The sequence below is a fragment of the Macrotis lagotis genome, chromosome X (genome assembly GCF_037893015.1).
Source record: "Macrotis lagotis isolate mMagLag1 chromosome X, bilby.v1.9.chrom.fasta, whole genome shotgun sequence".
In the NCBI taxonomy this organism is placed as follows: domain Eukaryota; kingdom Metazoa; phylum Chordata; class Mammalia; order Peramelemorphia; family Peramelidae; genus Macrotis; species Macrotis lagotis.
This window is the reverse complement of record NC_133666.1, coordinates 704,292,931-704,320,930: the sequence shown is the minus strand read 5'-3', so window position 1 is coordinate 704,320,930 and position 28,000 is coordinate 704,292,931. Positions and strand designations below refer to the sequence as shown.

General features: G+C 38.7%; 1 protein-coding gene across 1 annotated transcript; it reads right to left on the bottom strand.

Annotated features, from left to right (window-relative positions):
* LOC141497109 (uncharacterized) lies at positions 1-27,991 on the bottom strand. The gene is made up of 5 exons (XM_074199709.1): positions 27,885-27,991; positions 26,333-26,384; positions 20,567-20,693; positions 19,362-19,457; positions 1-16,150 (listed from the first exon to the last, which is right to left on the bottom strand). Exons 2-5 carry the CDS (start codon positions 26,369-26,371, stop codon positions 14,391-14,393), a joined length of 2,022 nt encoding a protein of 673 aa, XP_074055810.1. The 5' UTR covers positions 26,372-26,384; positions 27,885-27,991; the 3' UTR covers positions 1-14,390.
* Positions 27,992-28,000: the final 9 nt, after the last annotated feature.

Below are 28,000 nucleotides of genomic sequence, written 5' to 3'. Positions count from 1 at the left end.
TTATATAAATCCATGTGCAAATCTCCTAGTTTCTGCTTCTCCCTTCAATCAACCAGATTAATGCAGACATTGGGCTATTGTTTCGGGGCTTTTTTTGCAAGCCAATGGGATTAAGGGACTTGCCCAAAGTCACACAGCTAAAGTAATTATTAAGGGTCTGAGACCAGATTTGAAGTCAGGTCCTCCTGGGCAGGTGCTTAACTGCTCCCAACATTGGACTATTGATCATCATTGTAAAGGCAGGGGTTCTGCATTCCTGGGTAGCCAACACTAGTTTGCTCTCTATCCTCTCTATCTTGTTGCCTACTCCTCAGGTTAACTGGATACTAGGACTTCCTTGGGGCACAGTGGGATGTTTCCAGGCAAGTCTTGAAGCTGCTTAGCTAGGTGAAAAGGCTCAGAACTTAGTCTTAGGGGACAAAGACTTAATCTATTTTGGCTCCACTTGCTGCAATTGCTTTACTGCTAAAGAAAAATAAACATTTTGTCCATCCAAATCCTTACACACCGTAAATTCGCTTTAATTTTATCTGAGAATACTCACATTGAATGCTCTAATTTTTTTTTCACTCTGTGACTGTCCTAGCATTGGATTGTGAATGTGACAGACACAGGTGGCCCTCCAGGTTGAAGCTGTCAGACTGGCCCTGTCTGACATCCCATTGGATAAGCCCCATCACCTGTTCTTCATGAGCTCCTCAAGAACGACTAAGTGGCACTGTAACACTGGTTTTTGACTTTGAAGCAATAGAGGCTTGGCCCTTACAGCCTTCAGTTAGTGACCCAGTGGCCCTGGTTGGTGTCTGCCACTTGGATGAAAGGTCTTTAACTTTTACACTAGCTCCAAATATGCTTTTTGGAATTTCTTCTGCTACATAGAACTCTAGGAAAAAAATATGGGTTGCAAACCCCCTGTTGATAATGGATTGCTTGTCCTCCTTCCTGATGCTTGTTAGGTATTTCTGCCATGACTTGTGATGCCCAGAGAAAGATGGCCAAGTAGCTGCCCTTTAACCACTGCCCTGTTACCCCACCTCTGAATCTATTACACTCTTGAGCTGCCCATGCTCAGTTCCCTTTTCACCTCATTTTCTCCCTCTAAACTTGTGTTAAAGCAGGAACCAAGGGTCCTTGGTGGGTTCCAGGTCTAGAAAGGTGTCCAGACCTGCCTTGACATACTCTTATGGGCTTTTTGAAGAGAATATTTTCACTTTGCTACTGTGTCTACTGTTAAAAGAAGAAATTTTTTCTGTTTTTCAAGAGGTCAAAGAAGAGTTGGGATTAGGTTACTTATGTCTTCAAAAAAACAAAAGAGAATCCTCTGGGTCCCAGGAGGTCATTTCTGGGTATTTTCCCTTTTCCCTTGACTACAGGCAGCTTTTTTTTTTGCAAGGCAGTGGGGTTAAGTGACTTGCCCAAGGCCACACAGCTAGGTCATTATTAAGTGACTGAGGCTGGATTTGGACTCAAGTTCTCCTGACTCCAGGGCCAGTGGTGCTCTATCCACTGTGCCACCTAGTTGCCCCAACTTCAGGTAGATTTTTGCATGTGCTCAAATGCAAGGGATCTAAATCTCTTTTGATCCTGGAAGAAGCAGCTCAGTGGGAGGTCTGAAGTATTTTCAGACAGTAGAATTAGAGCTAAAGAAGTGAGAAAAATTCCTTTAAAAGAAATCATTTTGTCCCCTTCTGATTATTAAAATCAACCTGGCCACTCAGTGGACAGTTATTAATACTCAAGGATGTGTCCACACAGTAGGAATCTAATGGAAAGAGCCACCAATCCATCACCTTCAGTTTTCAGGATAAGTAGAATGACTCTGTGGGCTCAAATGCAATTAGCTAATATATGGCAAGATCTAGAATGAGCAGATCATCTTATGGGAGTACTGTTTTACTCAGAAACACTCCACAAGCAAAACTGAAACTTTTCCCACTTGAAATCCTGTTTGGCAGAACCTTTTTGCCAATCTCTCCCATCTCCCTGCCTCATGTTTCTTCACTGGGAGACTGGGGGGAGGGGAAGGGGGGTTGAGGATGATGAGTTCCTCCCACAAAAAGCATAGTACTCTAGTTGTTTCTTTAAGTCTGTTCTCTCTAAAATAAACAAATTACAAAACATACAAAGACTTGATACTACACACACACAAATACAGCCACACATAAAAACACATAGACCCAAACTCACACTCTCTCTCTATATGCAATACAAAAACTCATTTACTTTCTCTTAAATGTCAGTATTTCACTTTCTAAGGATGATTTAATTTACAAAGATTTTAAAATAAGCTTTCCCTGGACCCTGACCAGAAACCTGAGACAAAGGCAGGGCTATCATTTTCTTTCGTGTTTTTTTTTTATTAAATTTTCAATTATTTCATTTTATTTTTCTAATTACATGTTATGAAAATGTTTCACCATTCATCCACTTGCATATGCATATTTTAAAATTACATCATTTCCATCCACCTTCCCTTCCCACCACCCTCTCCTCACCAGAGAACAATATGGTAATTATTGTTCATACATATTTGTGTTTAACATGTTTACAAATTAGTCATTTTCAATATGAGGAATTAAGATTGAGGGAATAGAAAGAAAACCATGAGATAGATTCTGTAGGGTTTTTGATTTTTCTTATTTTCTTCTTCCCAGGGTTGTCCCAGCTCTCTGAACTGCTGAGAGGAGCTGCTTCCATAAAGGCTGATCATCTTACAATACTGTTGTTAATATATTCAATGTTCTCTTGGTTCTGAACTCTTCAAACAACATCAGAATGTTTTACAAATTTTTAGTACAAAATTTTCTGTAATTTATTCCATGCTTCTCTAGATCTGACCATTCATGGTTTCTTATAGAACAATAATACTCCATAATATTCATATACCATAGCTTATTCTACCATTCCCCAATTGATGGACAGCGCTTGAATTTTGAATTCTTTACCATTACAAAAATAGTACTGGATTGAATATTTTGGAACATCTGGAACTTTTCCCAATCTTCCCACCTTCTTCTGGATATAGACCTAGTATTGATATTTCTGGGTCAAAGGGTATGATCACTTTGATTGCTCTTTGGGGATACTTCCATATTGGTCTCCAGAATAGTTGGATCAGTTAGTTCACAGCTCCTCCAACAGTGCATTCCTATCCCAAAATTCCTACAACTTCTCCAACATTGGTCATTTCCCCTTTTTGTCATCTTAGCCAATCTAAGAGGTGTGAAGTGGAACCTCACAATTGTTTTAATTTGCATTTCTCTAATCAATTTGGAGAATTTTTTCACATGATTATATTATAGCTTTCATTTCACCTGAAAACTGTCTGTTCATAAACACTGATCATGTATCAGTTGGGGAATGACTTGTAACCTTATAAATTTAGTGCAATTTTCTATGTATTTTACAAATGAGAGTTTTGTTTCCTAGCTTTCAGTTTTCCTTCTAATTTTAATAGCATTGGTTTTATTAGTGAAAACACTTTTTAAACTTAATAGTCAAAAATCATCCATTTTGCAATTTATAACGTACTCTTTCTTGCTTGGTCATAAATTTCTCCCCTTTCCATAGATTGAGTTTCCTGACCTGTTAATTGGTCTATGGTATCACCCTTTATGTCTAAATCCTATATTCATTCTGACCTTATTTTGGTAGAGTGTGTGAGATATGGTTCTCTGCCTAGTTTGTGCCATACTATTTTCCAGTTTCCCCAACAATTTTGTAAAATAGAGAATTTGTATTGTCACACAGTAATTATTGGAGTCATTTACTACTGTTTCTGTTGAATCTATCCTAATCCATTGATCCATCACTCTATTTCCTAACCAATACCAGGCAGTTCTGATGACTGCTGCTTTATAGTAACTTTTGATTGGTAGAACTAGGCCATCTTCCTTTTACATTTCTTCCCATTAGTTCTCTTGTTAACCTTCATGTTTTGATGCTCAAAATGAATTTTGTTATTATTTTTCCTAGCTTGGTTAAATTGTTATTTTCTAGTTTGATTGGTATGGAACTGAATAAGTAATTTAATTTGGGTAGAATTGTCTTTAGCTCAACCTAACCATGAGTAACTGACCTTTTTTTCAATTGTTTAGGTCTGACTTTATTTGTGTGAGAGGGGCTTGGTATTGCAGCAAAGTAGTAGGACATAAAACAAACCGACATAAATCATCAGAATTTCCATATATAAACAAAAAGGCCCAAGAGCAAGTGATAGAAAGAGAAATTCCATTTAAAATTACTGCAGATAACAACTCCCAAGACAAGCCCAGAAACTGCATGAACACAATCACAGGACTATCATTTTCATCACATTCCTGTCTCAGGCCATGAACTCAAAATGAGTGACTTGACCAAAAACCTAGAAGCTGAGAATAGAATACAAACAGTATAGAGAAAACAGAGACTAGCTATGCTTTGTCCATGGAACTAGACAGTTTACATTTTCAATCTTTTCATTTCTCTTTTCCTTTCATTATTTGCAATTTGAATTTTTTCTTCTTAGATGTGATACCTATTTGGTAGCTAAATGCAAAATATTCAAATTATTTCACGACCTATCCTACCAGTAAACAAAATACATATTTCCCACTGATCCCTCTCAATCATATTCTGTTGCTATTGCTGTTCCAACGGTCACATGAAGAATGCCAACAGTGATTTTTGTACTTACCAGGGCATGAGATTTTATTCTCATCCATTACCTTTAGAGAGGATAGACATTACTAAATTTTTAAAAGTTATCTTTAAATGGCTCTGCTCCCTAAAATAAGATTCATCATAACAGAATTTAAATACATATATATGCCATCTCATGTCTGAAAATGTGTTATATAGTTATTTGAATACACCATTCTTTTGAAACAGAGTTGACCACATGATTCACTCATGTTCTTCTTCCACCTCTTCCTATCTTAGAGGTTCACAGTTTCTGAATAATAAGATCATGGTCCAAAGGATCTGAGCTAAAATTTTTTCAAAGGCCTCTTTAGCAGTAAATAATGGCTTAATTTAATTTCAAAGATATTTATCCTCTGGGATGACAAACATGTGCATATTTTAATGATTACAGGGTTTTCCTGGATATTCCAAGCTGTCATCATCATATCTGTATTGCTTTTGGAGATCAGTGATTCCATAAAACTCCAAATGTTTTTAAGTGCAATATTAGAACCTTATAAGTCTGTTTTTCAGTTTTGCTCAAATTGTTTTCAGACTCTCATAAAAATTGATGATTCAAGTGTCAGTGATCCCAGGTCCTCACTATCTTTGTCAGGGCACCAGAGTACTCCATGCCAGGTTCCCTATGTCATTTCACTGCCACAATGTTGAAGTCATAAGGTCAAGATGCCTCTTGCCTTTGCATTCCTGTAGCAAAGAGAACTAGCTGTTTGAAAACCATGGTTTAAGTAGGAAATGCAGAATAGAGTTCATTATAAAACCAAATAGACCAATACAAACATTTTACCAAAGCAGACCTAATATTTCCCTGTCAAGGTTTCAATATAACAGCGTTGGCATAAGAAATTAAATGGGAATTTGGGGGGGGGGGGGGTTCTGGAAGTCATAGATATACTTGAAGGCCAAGAGATGACACAGAGCATGGGCATAGTTTAACCAAAGCAAGTTTTTTCCTGCAGATTTCATGGCATCATGATCAAGTATATACTGATTTAGGGGATGATACAGTGATTACATAAAAATGAGTTTGTATAAATGCAATATAAGAATCGATAAGTTGTTTTTCAATCTTGTTCAAATTGATTTCAAACTTCCATGAAGACTGATCATTCAGGTGGAAATGATTACCCTCAACTGATGGTTTGTCAGAGCTTCAGAGTAGTTCCCTCGTTCCAGGCTTCCTTTGTCATTGCACTGCCTCAAAATTATAATCACCACATCAAGCTGTTATTGGGTTTCCATTTCTGCAGCAGAGGGCACTAGCTCCTTGAAACTGTGGTCCCCAGATAGGCACAGTTGAGACCCTCATGAAACCATAGTGGACCAAGACAACAATCCTACCACAGCAGACCTAACACTGCCCCTGGTGACTGAGAAGTCTTCTGGTGTTAACAGTTCCTAAACTTATGTTATTATTATTCTATCTGGTAGATTCTCAAAGTCGACTGGCAATTTGGGTTAGTCAGTCAGCAGAGATACAGAGAATGCAGCCACTTTGCTAGTTTAGGCAAAAGAGAATCATTTCTGAAGAAATTCTCATCTTGGAAAGGTGATGTTACAAATAAATGCTAGAAAATTTAATGTGTAATTTATCTTCAAGTATATTTATCATTTCGTATATTATGTGTAATAAGACACTAAAAATAAAGTTTTTAAATGGTAACTAAAATTTATTTTGGCTTGCTATAAAGTCTAAAATAATGAGTTTCAATATCTAATTTTCCATGTCAAATAGGTGAGCATTTTCACTGCATTCTGTTTAAAATACACAATCTACTGCTTGTTGAAGTAGACAGAATGCTGGGTGTCTAAACAAGATCTGTTTTAATCCTACTTCAGAAACTTGCTAGTGCTGTGACCCTGCAAGTCACAACATCTCCATTTGGCTCAGTTACCTCATCTGACAACTGCTTCTTTTGATTTTAACGATTTCCTCCTCTATTCTGCACTTCTTAAATTATTATCCTCATCCCTGGATTCCCTTATTTCCATTCCAAATCATTCTTTTCCCTACATTCAGTTAACAGTGAGGCTGAACATCTGTTTTTCATTTTCACACCATCTTCACATTTGTAAGTTTGGTTCCTGAGCTCTGTGACAGCAGAGACCCATCTTTTCCCTTCCTTTGTATCTTCATGGCTTAACAGTGGGACTGCAACAGTAGATACTTAATCAATGTTTATTGATTCCCTGACTGGCCCCAGCCTCTTCCTCAATTTCTGTATTCTGTTCTTAGTTTTTGCTCTCCTAGCACATTCAGGTTGCAGTTATAATCCTGTGCCTTTCTTGCATCTAATCACCTCTAAACAATCTTTGTCTTGCTCTAACCCTGGTGGATCCTGAGGAGACCTCTTTCTGGCTGCTGAAGAATCTTATATTATGGGATACCTGCTAGTCTCTGCACCCAACACACTAAAGCAATGTGGGGGTCACCTACATGAATAAGTCAATGATTCTCCAAGAATGGAACTGGGATTGAGCTACAGAAAGACATGAAATGACCACATGCCATGTGGTCATATAATCTTTGTTTAAAGATTTCAAACTGAGAGATCATAATTCTTCTTGAAGCAACCAATTTCACATCTAAGAAATTAAAATTCTTTGGAAGGTTTCTTTTCTCTATCAGCAAATCCCACTTACTGCTTATTCCTGTCATCTTGGGGCAGACAACACAAATCTAGGGCGACTTGAGAAGATATCCCCCTCTTGAAGATGGTTATCCTAGTTCTTACTGACACCACTTTAGTCTCTAACCCCACCTTTCTTCCAGACCTCCTAACTAAAAAACATCCCTAGCTCTTCCAATTGATCCTCCTGGCATGGACTTGAGCTTGTTCAGCACTTTGGTTTCCCCATTCTAGATGTTCTACAATTACTCAAGTCCTTGCTATACTGTAGTAACCATAGGTCAACCAAATGCTTTAGACCTGGTCTAACTAAACCCAGGTCCCCACTTTATTCTTTTGGGGAATTTCAACAATAACAGCATTTGTGACCTCCCAGGAAAGGCCATTCCACATTGGGACAGCTCTGATTCCTAGGATACCTCCCCCTACAGAATATTTGAAACACATGTCTCTAAAATATCCACCAACTGCTCTTGCTTCTGCCTGAGAAACATAGCAGCAAAGGGAGAAAGCAGTAGAAAATTGGATCTGAGTTATGATGGACCAGGCACTAGCTCAACATGAGCCAGGATGGGGATGCAATCTAGTGCCATCTTAGGCTGCACAAAGACAAAAATAAGCAGAGGATAATCTCACTATGCTTTTTGACAAACATCATCTGGATTGTTGCACTCAGTGATGGGCACCATGGTTTGAGGTCTCCATAAATTGGGGTGGACAGACAAGCATTTCCAGGAAATATGAAGAGCCCTGAACTTTTGGCATATGAGGACCCAGGTCTTCCTTGGTCTCAGAGGGCAGATCGGGGAACCATGAGTGGAAGCAACAAAGAGGATTATTTAGGACTGATGTCAGGAAACACTTCCTAACAATTAAAGCTGATCCAAAGTGACATGACTAGTAGCGGCTCCCCTACCTTTGAGGTTCCCAAGTATTGTCAATGAGAGGCAAATGAGAAGTCAGATGATGCTCCTAGGTGACCAGGAAAATAATGGAACCAATAATATAATTTGGAACAGCAAAACAGGGAGGGACCTTGACAAAAATAATGACTTCCCTAAGGTCTCACTCTGGTAAATGTCTGAGGTTGAATTTGAACTCAAGTTGTTTTCACTGTAGGACCAGAACTCTATCTTCTAAGCTCCATTGATACAATTAAGAGACAAAGTTAGATTTTCATTTTTTAAATTGAATTCAAGTTCCTGGCATAAATGACTTGATAGATTTATAATCACATAAAATTCTTGACATTCAAATGACATCTATTCAGTTGAATGGATTGCAAAATTATATAAACTGAAAATCATTTCACACATCTGGTATTTTGACACCTTGGACTGATTGCTGCCAGTGACCAGAGTAGTTGACTTCAGAAATGTCTAATAAATATTGGAATTAAGGTAATGGAAAAGAATGAGGTTAGAACCCTGGATTTGAGAATGAGATAGTGAGTGAACTCTACCAGAGAGACAGGACATTGATAGACAAGACCTGGAATTCATCTACTGGACATCACAGTACAGTAGAAAAGTGATCAATGAGCTGTCATATCAAGAAAGGAGGGGATTAGAGGACCATTTTCAGTGCAGCTGAGACTATCACCCAACACAGGACACAGAAAGTAGCTTCAAGAATCCACCACATATGGAGGAAGCACAGTTGGGAGATCTGCTCCATCTACACTAGTTGGTCTCCTTAGTCAAGAGAGGCTTATAGGAAGCCTTCTCACAACTTTTGGACTCATTTCTTGAGCTGTTAAGTCTAAAGACACTATAAGCTGCAGAAATGGGGCCAATTAAGACTCTTAGCTGAGAAGGAAATGAAATTTGTCTTTGAGAAGTCATCGGCTTCACAACCCTGAATAGCTTTGGAAAAGGATGTGTCCCTCCATAGGGTAAAATCAACCCTGAATGGTTAAAAAATAAAGAGGGTAGACACATTCCAATGGATCTAATTGTGATGTTCCACCTTGTTTCAGTAGGACATCCTGAATACAGAATATACTGATACATTTACAAGTCACAATTAGAAAATAAAGTACAACAAGATCTGACATAAACTACTCTGGCCACTGGCTGGTGTCATGATGTTAGATGCATGAAGTGATTTTCAGTTTATACAATTTTGCAATCCATTCGAATGAATTGCTGTCATTTGAATGTCAGCATTATTATGTCACTTTATAAATCTACATCATTTATTATCTTCTAATTTTTCTTATACTGGGATGTGGGGGAAATCCTTGCATATGAAATATGGCTATTAAAAAAATGATTTCTAGAGGATGATGCAACTCTACCCTTGCAAAATTAACTCTTCTTTATACCTAGAAATTAGGCTATTCAATAGTGGCGTTACAATCCTCAACAATTCAAATATGGAGTTGAGCAGGCATTAATTTTTTTTTTGTCTTTATAAGGTCATATAGCTACATAATGATAAAGGCTCTGAGGCAGAATTTGAACTCAATGATTTCAGGGCCAGTATTCTATCCACTGTGCCTACTAGCCTCCATGCTTTGTTTAAAAACAAATAACAGTAGCTTTTTAAGGGAAATACAAAAGACTAAAATTTCTCCTCCTCTGTGAAGTCCTCTGGAGACTTAATAGGTTCTTTGGTACCTTCTCTTTGGAAAAGCTCTTAAAATCCTTTAATTCCTGGGGAAGGAGTTTTGAAAACCTACGATCTCTCAGTATCCAAGAGATTGGTGTTATTTTGAAGCTTAGTTCTCAAATAGAAATGATTATTCTCTGATTGACCACTGATGATAAAAATGACAAAATTAAACTGGAAGATTATGGAGCATATTAAACCTCTGACCTACCTTAGTTTCAAAGCCAAAGTTTCAAAGTGGGACTCCTTTCTTGAACAGAATCGATATGGTCAACTGACAATTGAGAGAATATTTAATAAATTCACAAAATATTTAAAAAGATCAAAAGATATTATTGCAGAATTTTCCCATGACAATGTTCTATAAAGTTGGAGAAACTGTAATACCAACTATGAGACCTAAATTATATCCCTTATGAATAAGCATATGAACGTGATGAATACAATTAACTGATCATATTTTCCAGAACAAAGACAGAGGGTTCACAATACTGTACAGGAAGCAGCAACAACAAAAAAAGAAAAAATTCTAAAAAAAATACAATAAAGAAATAGGGCTATCTGATTGACCTTGGAAAAAGCTAAGAAAGAAAAGGAAAGGAAAAATGCAAAAATATACCAACTGGATGCAGAAAAAAGGAGAGATAAAAGCTTAAATGAGAAATGCAAAAAAGCAACAGAAAAAAACAAAATGGGAAAGACAAGAGATCTCTTCAAGGACAGTAGCAATAACATGAATGTCTGTAAAGTACTGCTTAAGACTGTACAAAAAGAGGTTTTCAGCAAGACTTACTGGAAGAACATGTTGGTTTTCAAAGTGATAGAAGTTAAGACCAAACTTTGAACATTTGTTGAATTATTGAGAAATCAAGGAAGCTGAGGACAAAAACTCTGGACTGTGTACATCCCAACAAAATGTGACAAATCCTCAAAGGGATAGCAGTACTACATCTTTTCTTTACTTATCTTCAGAACAATGTGTATAAGAGCCATGGAAGCAAGAAACGGTATTGAACCTTGAACAGCTGATTGGTTTAAAGTGGAATAATTCCAATTGACAAATCTGTTCCGTATTCATTAACTTGTTCCTCCATTACTGGCACTATTTTTGATCTGCTCTGTTCAGGTTAAAGAATAGAATTCTGTAAATAAAAGCTCTGACATGTCAGGACAAATGAAGAAAAAGGAGAGAGAGAGCACCTTGCTGACAAGGTTGACATTGTCAACTCTTTGGGGTGTCCAAAACAATATAAGGCTGTGAGTGATGCACTATAAGGAAAGCTAAGTGCCTCAGAGTTAAGGCTTTTGAACTGTGGTGTTGGAGAAGATTTGTGAGGTTACCTTGGATAGCAAAAAAAAGATGACAAGTGCCATTATTTCAAGCAATTAATCCTGGCAATTCACTAGAGGGTCACACTAAAACTTTTCATTTTGGCCACAAAAATCAAAAGACAAGATGGATCCGAAATGGCCCTGATGTTGGGAAAGATCAAAGGAAAAAGGGAAAGCAGAGGATGAGATGGATAGTGTCATGCAAAAATGAACTTGAACTGGAACACACTTGGACAGCTACTGAAGGATGAAAAGGTCTGCCATTTTAAGGTCCTTGGGTTCACAAAGAGGTGGATACAACTGGACTACTGAACAAGTGTTCTATAAACTTAAGCCTCCTTTAAGAGAAGACAAAGGACAGCAATACGACCGGATATGGTGAAGTATGGCATCAAAAACTCAACCACGTGAACTGAAATTCATTTTAAGACATTAACTGGCTAGCAAATCACTTAAGCCTGTTTGCCTCAGTTTCATCAGTAAAATGAGCTGGAAAATGAAATTGAAATGACCAAACAAATAAGGGAAGACTATCACGAAAATTATAAAGACAAATGAGGTAATCACTTATAATTTTATAACAATGATTTCTTCATACAGATTTTATAAGGTACTGTCTTCCTAAAGAAGAGACTGCATTAGTAGTCTCAAGAGCACCAGGTCTAATTTTCCAAAATAAAATCCAGTCAAAGAAGGGACAAAGCTTTAAGCAAAAACAATTTATGCAAAATCTAAATGAACTCTTAGGGAGGGACAACTCTTAGAAAGGGCATAATTGGTAGATGGACATGTCATTACCTGACAGTCTGTTATGTGGAGAGGTTAAGAACACCTCTTTTCATGTTAAAAATTAATAATATGCTCTTTTTATTAAACTTTATTCTTAATTTTTGGAATAAATTCTCAAGCATAGTACAATCAAAAAGATAAACACACATAAAACTGCAAATGAATGATATGCAACTTGATGCTCTTCTTAAATATCCAATAGAATTATCATGTGAACTTTGTTCTGCCCGCCTCTGGCCGAGATATGGCTATGTTAGACACAAATCAGTATATAAGTTATTCTGCATATATTTTTATTTATCAGGTCTTTCTCTGAATGCAGGTAGAATCTTTCTACCCATGCCCTTTATAATGAATTTGGCTTTTGACCAGGAGTGATAGATGCAAAAGTGTAAATATAGACAGGATATCTGGTAGTAGGTAATGGGTTGTCTCTCAGGGTGCTGACTTCAGGACCAACAAGGGCTTCAGGCAGATCACTTTATTATGTGGGGATTTCTTGTTCAAGAAATGTTTTAAAAAAAATGCCCTTTTCCCATATCAATTCTATATGTGAAATTTTTATCATTATTTCCTGATCTATTTCAATTTATGTACTCAAAATGAAGTCTTTGCCACTGGCATCTCATTAAAGCGATTTTTCCTAAACCTAGAGATTAGCAAAAACCCAAAACAGAAACCTAAGAAATTGCTGTTCAAAGTCAGATTCAAAATAACTAGATGGATTTTTAACATTTTTAACACAGCTCATCCACTCTGACTCTGACTTACTAAGCCTTACCCTAATAACCTCAACAAGATCCCAGAAAATGTACTAGAGCAAATTCTAATCAGGAAAGAAAAACATTATAATTAATCATTTCTTATACCTATCATAGTTTTAGGATGATAAATAGAAAGTCTGTGTACACAGGGCGAGGGGGCGGGGGTGCCAAGAAGAAAACCCAATGGCAGAGCTATCAGCAGCCATGGAAGTGTTGGGGAACATTTCTAAGAACAGGCATATGAAAACGTCTAACACGGAACAAGTAATACCAGAACAATAGGACATCTCAGGTGACACCTCAACAAGCCCTGGAAGAAGGAATGGGGACCACTTCACAATCCCAACACCCATTATTTAGCATGGAAAAGAGGGGTTAAGAGAAGGTGAGGGAAGCAGCCTTGTACTGAGCAAGGAAAAAGGTTCAAAAACTTAAGCCTCTTTAGCAATGTGCCCTGAAATAAGATGTAGAGGAAGTTCCCACCTCACCTCTAGCCAATCAAGATCAAAGGGGAGCCAGAGGAACCAGCAGGTCAAATCCTTTAAAGACACAGAATCTGTTAGTAGGCAAACAGTGGGAGAATCCAATAGCAACCTACTGAAAATTAACTAAAAGCATCAAATTTAGATCAGGGACATGCTGAATTCTAACTAGGAAAGGAGTGAGTAGACTTCCCTGTGGATCACTCCCCTTAGATGTGCATGATCCCCAGAATGAGTTATGAAAAGAGCAGAAAAATAGGAAAAGTCAATGACTTCTTACTACTACTATTGCCCTTAATAAAGAGACAAATTCAAATCTTTTTTTTACAATATTATCAATTTCTAGAGATTGAAAAAAAATGATTTCCATTTCATTTGTTTGTGTCTTGTCTGTCTACCAACTTGACGAGAGTCAGAAAAACAGTCTCTTATCTTCTCTCTTTTTGTCAAGGCAACGGAGTTAAATGACTTGTCCAGGGACACACAGCTAGGAAATTTTTAAGTGTCTGAAGTCAAATTTGAACTTAAGTCCTCCTGACTCCAGGGGAATGCTCTATCCAATGTGTCATCTAGCTTCCCCAAGAGACTGTTTCTTCTTAAACTCTTTCAAAGTCCCTGGGAAAATTTTCATTCCCTTGATAGCGTTTAACTTTAGGCTAACAGGCCAAAGAAAAAGTCAATTTGGTTGTACCAGGATACCAAACCATGTTCTCCAGGAGTCAATGAACTCTGCTTTGACTTTCCAAAATTATGAAGGATCATGCAAGGGAAGCTTTTTAGAAGGAAATTGCTAAACCCCATCCCAACAGTTTTCTTTTTTACACAAGTGTTCTGCTCTGCCTCAAGTTTATGTGAATCTCTTCTTCAACACTGTGATAATGTGAATCTCTTCTTCATCACCAACAAACAGGGGACACACTTTGCAAGGCATATTAAAGAGAAGATTCTTGATTGTCACTGGCAGTGGTCTCATGTAGGCTGTGGGAGATATAAAATTCCTGCAAATTTGCCTGAAATTGTACTCCATTGTGCAAACTTTTGATTCTTCTCTTAACCAAGGGTTTTTGCTCTGTTGCCATAATACTAAGTGTTTTTCCTTATCCTGAAGACACTGTTTTTGAGCCCAACAAATTATGTCCTTTATCACAATGAAAGTTTAGGAAACTGAGGTCAAATTCATAAGGTTTCTCTCCATTGTGAATTCTCTGATGTGCAGCAAGTCTCTCCTTCCATGTAAAAGCCATTCCACACTGATTACATTCATAGGGTTTCTCTCCGGTGTGGATCCTCTGGTGTGTAGGAAGATATGACTTGCTTGTAAAAGCCTTTCCACATTGATTGCATTCATAAAGTTTCTCTCCAGTGTGGATTCTCTGATGTTTAATGAGAGTCTTCAATGAAAAAGACTTTCCACATTGATTGCATTCATAAAGTTTCTCTCCAGTGTGGATACTCTGATGTGTAGTAAGATGTGACTTACTCCTAAAAGCCTTTCCACACTGATTACATTCATAAGGTTTCTCTCCAGTGTGGATCCTCTGATGTGTAGTAAGATGTGACTTGCTCGTAAAAGGCTTTCCACATTGATTACATTTGAGGAGTTTCTCTCCAGTATGGATTCTCTGATGTTTAATAAGAGTATCCTTCAATGAAAAAACCTTTCCACACTGATTACATTCGTAGGGTTTCTCTCCAGTGTGGATTCTCTGATGTTCAATAAGAGGGGCCCTTCGTGTAAAACCTTTTCCACATTGATTACATTCAAAAGGTTTCCCTCCAGCATGAATTTTTTGATGTGCTGTAAGACTTTTCTTGGTAGTAAAGGCCTTTAAACCTTGGTTATAGTCATAAGATTTCTTTCTAGTATGGATCCTCTGATGTGTGGTAAGAGTTGACTTGCTTGTAAAAGCCTCTCCACACTGATTACATTCATAAGGTTTCTCTCCAGTGTGGATCCTCTTATGTGTAGGAAGATATGACCTGCTTGTAAAAGCCTTTCCACACTGATTGCATTCATAAGGTTTCTCTCCAGTGTGGATTCTCTGATGTTTAATAAGACTGCCCTTCAATGAAAAAGCCTTTCCACACTGATCACATTCATAAGGTTTCTCTCCTGTGTGAATCCTCTGATGTGTAGGAAGATATGATTTGCTTGTAAAAGCTTTTCCACATTGATTACATTCATAAGGTTTCTCTCCAGTGTGGATTCTCTGATGTTCAGTAAGACAGGCCCTTTGTGTAAAAGCTTTTCCACATTGATTACATTCATAAGGTTTCTCTTCAGTGTGAATCCTCTTATGTCTACGAAGATTGGACTTAAACGTAAAAGCCTTTCCACATTGATTACATTCATAAAGTTTCACTCCAGTGTGGATGCTCTGATGTTCAGTAAGACGGGCCCTTTGTGTAAAAGCTTTTCCACACTGATTACATTCATAAGGTTTCTCTCCAGTGTGGATCCTCTGATGTATAGTAAGATATGACTTGCTTGTAAAAGCCTTTCCACACTGACTACATTGATAAGGTTTCCTTCCAGTGTGAATTTTTTGATGTACAGTAAGACTTTTCTTGGTAGTAAAAGCCTTTCCACCCTGATTACATTCATATGGTTTCTTTCCAGCGTGGATTCTCTGATGTTTAACAAGGGTCTCCTTCAATGAAAAAACTGTTCCCCATTGATTAAAATCATAAGGTTGCTCTCCAGTTGGAATTCTCTCATGTGTAATGCCAAATTCTCTCCAGATGAAGTCATAGGCACTGTCACTCATGATGCCTTGCTTGTGAGTTTCTTTCACAGAAAGGCTTAGTTTTCCAATATTCTCCTTCAATTCAAGTCTGATCACTTCTTCTGAAAGAACTAAACAAAATAAATAAGCACAAATACTATATTTATTCACATGTTTATTTCCTCTTCCCAGAAATGGTAGTATTGAAACTCATTTACTATTTATTCACCCCCCCAAAAAAACCTCAGACTTTAAACGTTCATGGAAAACCAATCAGTGTAAAATAGCAATAGTTTATACCCTAAGAATTACTTACTTCATAAAGTTACACATGTAAGTCCATTGGATTCCCAACAAACCTCCACTACACCTGTGACACAGGCAGTCTCATGACATTTTCATGCTATTCAAAATGTAAGCCATGAGCTTAGACCCAGATGACTGAAAGAAAAAGTGAGGCTGGTGACACAGAATCGCAAACCCTCACTCAAATGCAATTCGCGGGTTTGTCATGGCCTTACCTCCCTGCTGTCATGGTCTTCTTCCAAAATGAAGGACAAAGACAAACATAATTCCTCATATGGAAAATAACTAATACATAAACACCTTAAACACAAATCTCCATGTACAATGTTCACCAGACTGTTCACTGATGAGGGGAGGGGGATGGGAAGGGACAGTGGAAGAAAATCATCTGACACAAACATGTATGTGGATCATTGTGGAAAAACTTTCGTAACATTTAATTTAAAATAAAATGAAATAGAATTTTAAAAAATTATACAGTTTTCATGAACTATCTTATCTACTTCATCTCACATAAGTCAAAAACATGCTTCTCCTTTTTAAACCCCCATATCAGATGAAATGATTATTCTTATGGTTGCTAAAGAAAATCACTTAACATGTGAAAATTGTTGTCATTGTCTTTTTTTCCCCCTTTGTTCCAAGAAGACATCAGGAAGGATATCTGTCATGACAAGCAATGGAATAGGATATGACTGAGGGTGCTATGTGAAATCGATAGCTTGACTTTCTCCTGTAGACCCATCTGAGACCAGTGGTCATACATAAATCAAGAAGCCTGGAGATGGCCCTGGATATGCGACAAGCAGAGCTAAGTGACTTTCTCCAAGTCACACAACTACGATCTATCAAGCATCTGAGGCTGAATTTGAACTCTAGTCCTCCTGTTTCTAGGATAGAGATTCTAATCTATTTTGCCACCCTGCTGCCACATGTGCAAATAATCTCATACTACTATTCAACTTCCTTGGCAAATCCTCAACTGATATCTCCATTTTTTAAATTAAGTTTCACTCTCTTGCACACTGATTATTTTCTAATTTTCACAAATAATATCAGTTCAATCTAATCTTCAAAACGCTCTTACTTCATCCATGGATCCCCATGAGATTCTCTCCAATATCTTTCCTCCATTTCATGGCTTAACAGATAGAGATAAACCTTTTCCAAACAGTACTCAACTCCTTGCCTTTGCATTTTTTTTCTTTTTTCTTTAGTCCTCTTCTGAGGTGACTGTGCAACAGAAGACCACATTTACACACAAACTGGTATATCTATGTGAAAATATTCTAATTAAAGTTCTTTATGAACAGATAGTTTCCTTCTTCAATTGTCCTTTCTGCTTAGTTTGGGTATTTTTAATAGTCAAACAAAAAAGAAAACTACTAATTTCTCAAAATTGCCACAATTCAATGGTTATTCTTAATTCTGATCCTTCAAGACTTCTCTGCAGGCTCTGACACTGTCAATCTTCCCCTTTAAGATTTTATTCTTGATATTATTCTCTCCTGTTTCTACTTCTCCATTTCCAAAAGGAAACTCAATTCTCTTTGCTCCATCCCTCCCAACCTCTTGTATTCCTAATGCTATCCAAGGCATCTCCCAATAATCCAATGTAGCACCCATCAACTCTTACACATTCCCACACCTGAGCCACATCTTCAATCTCTTAAGAAGTCCTCTTGAGTCTGTCTTTGTGACATCTTTCACATATAACCCTTTCTCTCACAATACTGTCACTTTCTTGTATCTAACCAGTCACTTCACATCAGAGATTTTGTAAGAAGATGCTGTTGGTCTGGCTACCTCAATTTAACCACCAGTATAATTATTCCTCTATCCAGTTGTCAAATTCTTCCTAAAATTCTCACCTGGCCTTAATTATCACATTCTTATCAAGTCCCAGTGACTCCCCAACAAATAGATTCAATACAAAATCCTATCTATAGGGGTGGCTAGGTGGCGCAATGGATAGAGCACCAGCCCTGGAGTCAGGAGGACCTGAGTTAAAATCCAGCCTCAGACACTAATAATTACCTAGCTGGGTGGCCTGGGGCAAGCCACTTAACCCCATTGCCTTGCAAAAGAAAAAAAAAATCTAAAAAAAATCCTATCTGCAGCTATTAAAGCACTTGATCTCCAGCCCTTCCTCTAGGCTTTCATGCTTCTTTCTCCCTATTTCCCACATATACTAGAATCCAGTGGTGTGGGTATCCTTTCTGTTCTGAGCACAGGATGCTCTACCACCAAGAATCCCTTGCCATCCCTGTTCCTAGAATACCTCCCTGCCTGCCCTGATAACCAACCAAGGACCACATCCACAATAAACTTTTTACAGTCCTCCTTAAATTTAGGGTCTTCCCTCTCTTAATTAATCCCATTTTCGATCCTGTCCATCATCAATTTCTACATAGTTTTTGGCCTCTTCTCTGTTCCACCAGAATTTATGTTAACATGAGAGCAGGGAAAGCCCCTGACATCTATTGATGTGTTGGGTGCTTTGCACAGCATCTGGGACATTAAGGGCACTTAGATGTTCACTGACTTGAAGGTTAAGAGCCTAAAGAATTCAGAACATCCCTTTTGACATTTTCAAAAGAATTCTGTTTCCAAATCCTAAGCAAGGGCTTTCATTTGGAATCATGGATTGATCCTTAAAAATGGAGTTGAAAGGGGTGGCTAGGTGGCGCAGTGGATAAAACACCAGCCTTGGAGTCAGGAGTACCTGGGTTCAAATCCGGTCTCAGACACTTAATAATTACCTAGCTGTGTGGCCTTTGGGCAAGCCACTTAAACCCCATTTGCCTTGCAAAAAAAATGGAGTTGGAAAGACCATGGAATCCAACTTTTTTATTTTACATATGGAGAAAGTGAGACTCAATGGTTCAATGACAGACCCAGGAAAGTAGTCAGAAAATATGGGGAAAAAGTATCCCAAGGCAGATATTCCAACTCACAAATCCAGGCCTTGCTTCCCTGGGACACACAGAATCAGGGCCATTGTCACTGTCCTATACCTGCTTTCACATCACTCACCTGGACTGCGGCTCCTCAGGCCTTCCTGCTCCAGCATCCATGGAGTTTCTCCTTGCTCAAAATAAGAGATCACATCTTGCCTAGGATCTGGAAGACCTGGGCAGGCAAATCAGTTGGGGACGAAGATGGAGAGAAAGTTGGAACTTAGTTCTCCTTTGAAAAGGGCCGTATAAACAGAGCTGCTGCATTTTGAAGATAACTCCATAAAGGTCACATGTAAGAGCTTGGACTCATCCCTTAGTACTTGTAATGCAAATTACCCACAAGAAGATGGGTTGTTATGCAAAATGCTCCAATCCTCTCCAAATCCATTAGCACCCCCCATCCAAATAGGTTTCATTCTGATGAAACATTTCCTTCCAAAATAGGGTATAAAGGGTCAAGGTGCAATACCAGTCTCAGGCCCAGGGAACATGACCATGTTGCCCAGTTCCTCTCCCTGGTTCCTCAATCCCTGAACCATATAGAAGCCTTGTGTGTTGCTCATTTGAGGAGCTGTTTCCTCTTCAAGGGAGATTCTTTAATGGCAAAACTCCATAGTCATGCCAAATACTCTTTCTTGGCCAGTCTCTTTTCCTGGGTATGCCAGAAACATACAGGAAAGGAAGACAGGGTGGGTCCCAGGTCTCCAGAAGAAGAATCTCAGATCAGTTATTGATGGGAATTACAGGGAGAGGAGGGGGGAGAAGTTGATGGAACCAGGTAGGGATGATGAAATTTGGTTTTGGTATAACTTTTTCATAGAAGGATGGACTTGGCACACTTTGCACTAACTAGAAATCTAGTCAGTGCAGTGGAGAGAACCCTGGGTTTAGTCTGGGGAATGTCAAAGTCAAAATCCAGTCTCAGACAGTGGCTAGCTATCTGACTAATCACTTAACCTCCATTTGCCTCATTTTCTTCAACTGTCCAAATGGCAACAATAATATTCACCTAACTTGGAAGGTTATTATCAGGATGACGCAACATGATATGGTAAAGAAACCCCTCATCACAGCATCTGGCAAGCAGCAGGTAAAAACAAATGCTTATTCCCTTCCCTTCCTTTCCCATATTCTTAGTTAGAATTTTAAGGCAAGATCAAAGACAGAATTGCAGAATACCTGCCCTTTTCTCTCTCTGAATTGCTCCAAACCCTCCACAGTAAGGAATGAAGATATTCCCATTCACAGTAGACTCAGTGTCACCAGGGGAAGGGTCCTTACCCACAGAGAGCAGGTTCTGGGCATTCTCCAGCATGACCTCCTTGTACAACTGCTTCTGACGAGGGTCCAAGAGGCCCCACTCCTCCCGGCTGAAGTCCACAGCCACATCCTTGAATGTCACCAACTCCTAGACCATCAAAAGTCATCAGATGTAGAGATGAAAGATGTGAGAAGCAAAGAGTCCACCCCTTTTCAATTCTAGATGGAAGCTAAAGCACAAAGAAGGGATCTGCTCAGAGCTCACTTTCTATGAGAGTCAGAGTCAGCTCTAGAATCCAAGGTCATTAAGAGCCTGATAAAATTCTGAAAAATGGATGTTATATGTCAGTGGGAACAAATCTGAGAAATCCCTTGGAATATAACACATTACCCAGGGAATTTGGGAGGTTTGTGATTTACCTGGGAGGTGTGAGGTGGATGTGTGCAGGAGAAAGAGAAGGTGATGGGGAACTTTTTCCTCATCAAACCTGATAGGAGGGGAATCCTGAGATGATGGCAGTGTAGGTCAGAAATGTTCAAGCTCTCCAGATAACCTCCACAACTGACAAAAAATCATCATGAATTAAAGAAAGAGTAACAAAACCATAGAGGTAAAGTCCTAGGAGAACAACCTGAGACAATTCAGAGAACAACGTGGGACTGAGGTTTGACCTGAGGGAAGCACTGACACCCTACTGAATCATCCAACTGGAGGCCATTTGAGAAGCAGTGGGGACCTCAAGCCACTCACCTCAGTCACTCTTCCCTCACAAACTTGCTTCTAAAGCAAAAAAGACTCTAAGTAGGGAATGGCTGAAGGACCCCAAAGTGTATCTGGAAGTCAAGCCTAACAATGCTGACCAGATGTGAACTCAGCTGCGACTATGGGGAAGGAGAAGCCACTACAATAGAAAGCAAGAACCTTTTAGGGACACTGAAGCTGGGCCTGATTGGAGGGAAAAAGGAGATCCCAGACAGAATTCAGAAAGCAATAGTAAGAAGAGTTGAGGACTAGGGCAATAATATTCATAGCTCAGAATCAAAACAATAATATTAAGCTGTTAAAAATCAAATCAAATCAAATAATGGTAAAAATGAATAACCAAAGAAAAAAGAACCTGATCACTGATAGCCACATTGGTATAAGTGAAAATTTGGGATCATTTTCAGAGGAGTGTGAGGTTTAAAAAAAGAGCCACTCCTACACTAAAGCATAATGGACAAAGGACAGAAACACAAAAAGGAATATTGGATGAAAGTAAAAGAGAATTCAAAAATCGAATCAGAGTGAATGAGAAAAAATTAGGAAAAAAAAATAAAAGTATTTTAAGAAAATAAAAAAAGTAACCATTGAAAAAAGAGAAAGAATCTTTAGAAGGAAAATAGGGATTTTAAAATCAAGGATATAATAGCAAAAAAAAGCAATTAGAAAATTTGAAAAAATATTAACCAATTAGAAAGAGCTATAAAAAATCTCAAAGAAAATAACTCCTTGAAAACTACAATTAGTCAAGAAGGATTAAATGACATTATAAAACACCAAGATATAAAAAATGCAGAAAAAATAAATAAGACTCTGAAACAGCTCATTAGAATACAACAAACCTGGAGAACAGATTAAGAAGAGACAATATAAAAATTGCTGAGCTACATGAAAATTATGGCTACATGAAAATTATGATCAAAAGAAGTAGCTGGATAAAATGTTACCAAAAATTATTAAGGGAAAATTGCCCTGAAGTTCTAGAACAAGTAGCAAGGTAGAAACAAAGACTCCCCTAATCACCACCAGAAAAAAAATCCTAGGAAGAAAATTTGGTTGGTTCTGGTCCTGCATTATCAAAGAAGATCAAAGTGACATCACTATATCTGAGACAAATTACAATGTGTCCAACTGTGGCTGATCAGACCAATAGGAGCAGGAACATTTATTAGAATGCCAGAGCCAAGTTTCAAAATTCCTGGGTTAAAGAAAAAGCATTTCTGAAATACATAAACATATAAAGTATATATAAATATGCTTATATATTTATATACATAATATTATTATACTTTAATATATGATATTAAATATTTTAAAGAAAAAAATTAAATACTGTAGAAAAATAATCAGGCTTTCACAAAACCTAGCAGCTTCTATACTAAACACTGTAGATCTTAGAACATTGAATTGCAAAGAGCTAAGGAGATCTAAAAATAATTTCTCATAAAAAGACAAATGTCAAATGTCATAAGTACAAAAAGAATTTTTGGAAAAAGTTAAGAAGACCTCTACAAAACAACTAAGAAAGATCAAGGGAAAATGAAAAAAAATTAAGACCAAGAAAATGATGAAAAGAAAGTCAGACAATTGGAAATAACGAATTAAAAACTTTAGGAAGAAATTCCTTGAAAACTAGAATTGGACAAGGGGATACTAATGACATTGCAAAAGATTAAAAATTTAAAAAAATCAAAAGAACAAAAATAATAATAGCAAGAGACTGTGAATCATTTCATAAGAAAAGTAAATGTCCTGGAAAACAGATATAGAAGAAATACTACAAAAAGACTCGGACTACCTATAGATAATGATGAAGGAAAAAGAATCTTGATACAATCCTGTAAGAAATTAACAAGGGAAAACTGTTCTGAAGTTCAAGAAGAAATGAAAAAATCCACCAAATACCACCCAAAAGAGATTCTAGGAGGAAAACTTCCAGGAATGTCAGGATAATTTTCTAATCTCCCAGGCTCAGGAAAAAATTGGGAAGCAAGAAGAAAAACCCAATTTAAATGTCTTGATGCCACAGTAAGTTTAAGATAAGTCACAGTATCTATTACATTGAAGGACCCTCGTTCTTGGAATAATATATGGCATAGAGTAAAAGAACTGAGGTAATGACCAAGGGTAACTTACTCAGCAATGTATAATCCTCAACACACACACACCAATTTATTAAAAGATCAAATTATTTACTTGTAAGGTATGAAAATATTATCAGTACTATTATAAGTTTTGAATAGTTTGAAAGATAACCTTGAGCTGACCTGAGTATGATGGAGTGATTCTAAAAAAAATAAAACCATGTAGGGAGATATAAAAAGGAGTAATTATCTCATGAAAATGAAGCATAAAAGGAAAAACTGATACACAAGAAGCTGATGGCAAGGGGTGGGTAGAGATGTTTCCGCTCTCTCTTTGGAAATGGGTGAAAAACATCTGCTTTTCTGAAAGGATGAATAGGTTAAAGACAGGGCAAGGTAAAAGGGATAAGAAAATAAAAGGAAAGAGGAGGATTGTGGTGAAAGTGTGAAAAAAAATAGTGAGGAAAAATTGGAAGGAGGAAAATGTACAATTAATTTTAGCTCACAAGGTGACTGAAATGAATTGACCTACAAAAGGAGAGATTCAACCCAAGAAAATAATGAGCAGAAGTAGAATTTATCAAGTTTAAAAAAAAATAGCCAGAAGCAGTAATCATGATCTCAGTCAATGCTTAATCTAAAATTAATTTAATCAAAAGAGAAAATTAGGGAAACTACACTATGTGTGTCAGCAATATTATTCGATGTTGTTATAGATCATTTAAAATAACTTGCCAGCCAAAAATTCCCTAGGGTATGCCTGCCAAAAGAGACAAAGGAACTCTTTGAAAATAAACTCCTAGATGGGGCTAGGTGGCACAGTGGACAGAGCACTGGCCCTTCAGTCAGGAGTACCTGAGTTCAAATCCAGCCTCAGACACTTCATAATTACCTAGCTGTGTGGCCTTGGGCAAGCCACTTAACCCCATTTGCCTTACAAAAAAAAAAAAAAAAAAGAAACTAACTAAATGATGGAAGTTGTATTTTTTGTTCAGAGTAAAGAAAACCCAACATAATGAAAACTGAGAATTTTACCTAATCTAGTTATACAATGCCATCGTAATTAAATACTAATAAATTATCTTACTATAATGAAAAAGATAATAACCTTCATTTGGATTTACTCAATGTCAAGATATCAAAGTAATCAATGAAAAATTGATGAAGGAAGGGGGTCTGGACATACTAGGTCTCAACTTGTATTATATTTTTTTTATTTTTTACTTTTTTAGGTTTTTGCAAAGCAAATGGGGTTAAGTGGCTTGCCCAAGTCCACAACAGCTAGGCAATTATGAAGTGTCTGAGACCGGATATGAACCCAGGTACTCCTGACTCCAGGGCCGGTGCTTTATCGACTTGTGCCACCTAGCCGCCCCTCTCAACTTGTTATTATAAAATGATAAATATCAAAAACAATCTCTGATTAAAAATTAGAGCAGTAGATCAGGGGAGTAGATTAGGAAAACATGACTAGTAGATGATAGATCCAAGCCTTTAGAACAAAAACCCATCATTTGAAAAAAAGCTGTGGAAAAAATTTGAAAACATCAGGGCAAAAATTAGACAACAAGATTTTACACTTCATACCAAGACAAGGTCAAAAATGGGTACATGGTTTGCTCATAAATCATGCTACTGAGAAAAGGAGGCATACCTAAAGTTGTTTATTTATCAATCTATGGATAGAGGAAGAATTTAAGGTCAACAAAAAAGAGCAATACAAAAATCAAACCGACAATTTTGATTATATTAAATTAAAAAGCTTTTAGGGCAAAACAAGTCAAAAGGAATGGAGAAAACTAGGAAAACATTTGTAACATTTCTAGTAAATTCCTTGTTTCACGACTATAGAGAAGTGAAATAAACAAAAATATAATTCATTCACCAATTGAAAAATCATCAAAGGATATGAATAGACAGTTTTCAGACAAAGAAATCAAAATGATCTCCAGTCATGTGAAAAATGCTCTAAAGACCTATTGATTCAAAAAATGTAAATTAAAACAACTATAAGGTACTATCTCATATCTATTAGATACAAAAGAAAGGGAAAATGATAAATGTTGGAAGTGGGAAGACTGGGACACTGATGCACTGTTGGTGGAGCTGTGGACTGATCCAACCATTCAGGAGACCAATTTGGAATGTTCCTCAAAGGGCTATAGAGCTCTGTATATCTGTTGATCCAGCAACACCACTGCCAGCTCTAGAGCCTAAAGACAGTTTTTTTTTAAACAGGGAAAAAGATCAAATTACACAAAAATATGGATCTTTTTCTTGTGCCTGAGAAAGCAAGAGGATGCCCATCAGTCAGGGAATGGCCAAACAAACTGGTGTGGGATTGGGATGGAAAATTGTGACAAGCAGGATGGCATAGGGAGAAAAAGCCTGATTTGGAAATGGTTTGCAGCATTGCAAGTGTATGAATCAGGTTAAAACACAGAAGTTAACTGAGCAGAGTGGTTACTAAGAGGTTGATTTCAAACATTTTTTTTTTTGGTAAGGAAGTGATCCATAAGAAGGCATTGCCAGCTTCATGAACCCTCCATAATAGACATAAAATCTATAGGAATATTTTGGTTACTCATATTGGTTTCTCCTTCATTCTTGAAGAAGACCATGACATCAGGGAGATGATGTCATGACAAGCAAGTGAATTGGATGAGTGGAGGGGAGGGAGGGGAACTGGGCTAAGTCACCAGCCTCCCTTAATACCTCAGAGACATCTGGGTCCAGTGGTCAGATATGAATCAGCATCATTGGAAATGGTCCTGGATCCAAGGCAATCAGGACTAAGTGACTTGCCCAAGGTCACACAGCTAGTAAGTGGCAAATGTCTGAGACTGAATTCAATCTCCTGTAGTCTTGACTTCAAGGTCAATGCTCTATCCCCAGCACCACCCAAATGCCCCTCCTTGTTTGGGGATAGACTGCACTCACCTGAACTTTGGGTCTGAGACTCCCAGGCTCCATTGCCATGAATCCAGAATTCCTGCAAAGGGAGCAAGGACCAATGTGATTCCATTTGGTAAAGTTCCTCCATTTTATTCTGGTCTTTATCTATGTTGGGGTCCTGCTTCTCCCAACAGATCCACAAATTTAACAGCCAAAGCTCTACTATCAGAGCTTACTCCTAAGCAGGAAAGATTTCTTATTCTAAGCCTTTCTGATCCCTGGGAGACAGTCTAGAGACACCTGGAAAGTTCTTCCCTTCTCTGCCTCAGTTTAGAAAAACCCATAATCTTAGTCCCTGACTGACTACTTTGGGGAATATATTCTGGAAGACTGATATTTGTCAACCTTTAGCAGTAAGACTTCCAACATTTCTCCAATTTTAGCATCTGGATTTGACTCAGGACCTGCTTGGGCCAGGCCTAGGGCCTCTGCAAACTGAGCTGGGGAGGAACAAGAATCACAGGAGGGGTGGGAATAGGGAGAGCTTTACCTCCCCAACAGGGGCAGGAGGTAGGCTTACAGACATTTAAAGTGGGTGTGGTCCTCCTGGAGTTACAAAGGCCCAGGCCCTGCCCTTAGAAAAGAAGTAGAAGGGAAGACAAAGACCACATCCCTCTCCCACTTCATGCTATTCTTCATACTCCTCTCCTCAGGCTTCTAGAGGCAGAAGGAGCTTGGGGTGCCAGGAGGGAGAACCAGGCAGCACCTCAGTGACTCCCGGGGCACAGCCCTCTCTCCAGCTGGTCCACTGCCTCCCCACATCTCCAGGCCCCAGGTAACTCAGGCAGGATCTAAACTACTGAATCTAGGGGAAAATGAAGGATGCAGAGACTCTGGAAGGAAACTACAAGGAAAAGACCAGGGGAAACTCAGACTGGGAAACAAAGTTCAGTCTGGGATTCAAGCCCGAGGGGACTGAAAGACGTAGGGGCAGGAAATCTTTTTAGGTAGAGGCAAAGAATGGGAAATTGAGGGAATGCCCCTCCAATGGGGAATGGGGGGACAAGTTAAGGAGTATGAACAGTCTGGAGTCCTGCTGTTCGACAGGACAATCTGAGTGGCTGCACTTTAGAGAGGCATGAAAAGAAGTATATGAGCTGAGGCTGCGCAAAGGGAAGGGAACCAAGACGTCACATTAACAACATTGGGAATTGATCCACTGGGGGGGGGCAGGAGGGGGGTCTGGGGGAGAAGACATTCCGACAGGAGAGACCCTGGGCCCGGGGAAACCGAGTCACTGGGCCCCGAGACCGAAGGGGAGGAGCCCGGGCCCCGAGGCGGAACCTCTGCTGGGAAGCTGGGGGCACTGGGGGACCCCCCGGGCTCTGCGGGGGGCAGGGAAGGGGCCGCGGAGAGGCGCCATTACGGACTCCGGGCGGGGGGGGGGGAGGGCAGCGCAGAGGACTCTGGGAAATGTGAAGGGGTCGCGGGGAAGGGGGCTCCTCCAGGGCCGGGGGGGTGCCCCAGCAGGCCTGGGGGGGGCCTCTGCGGGAGGCCGGACCTTCAAGGTGGGGGGAGGGGGCGGAAGATGACCTACCCGGGAGCTGCACGCACAGGCCTGGGTCCAGGAGGCGGAGGGATCTCGGCTGCGGGGAAGAAAGGACAGCGCGGACGCCAAGAAAGGCCGCGCAGGCGCAGCTCAGAGACTTCCTG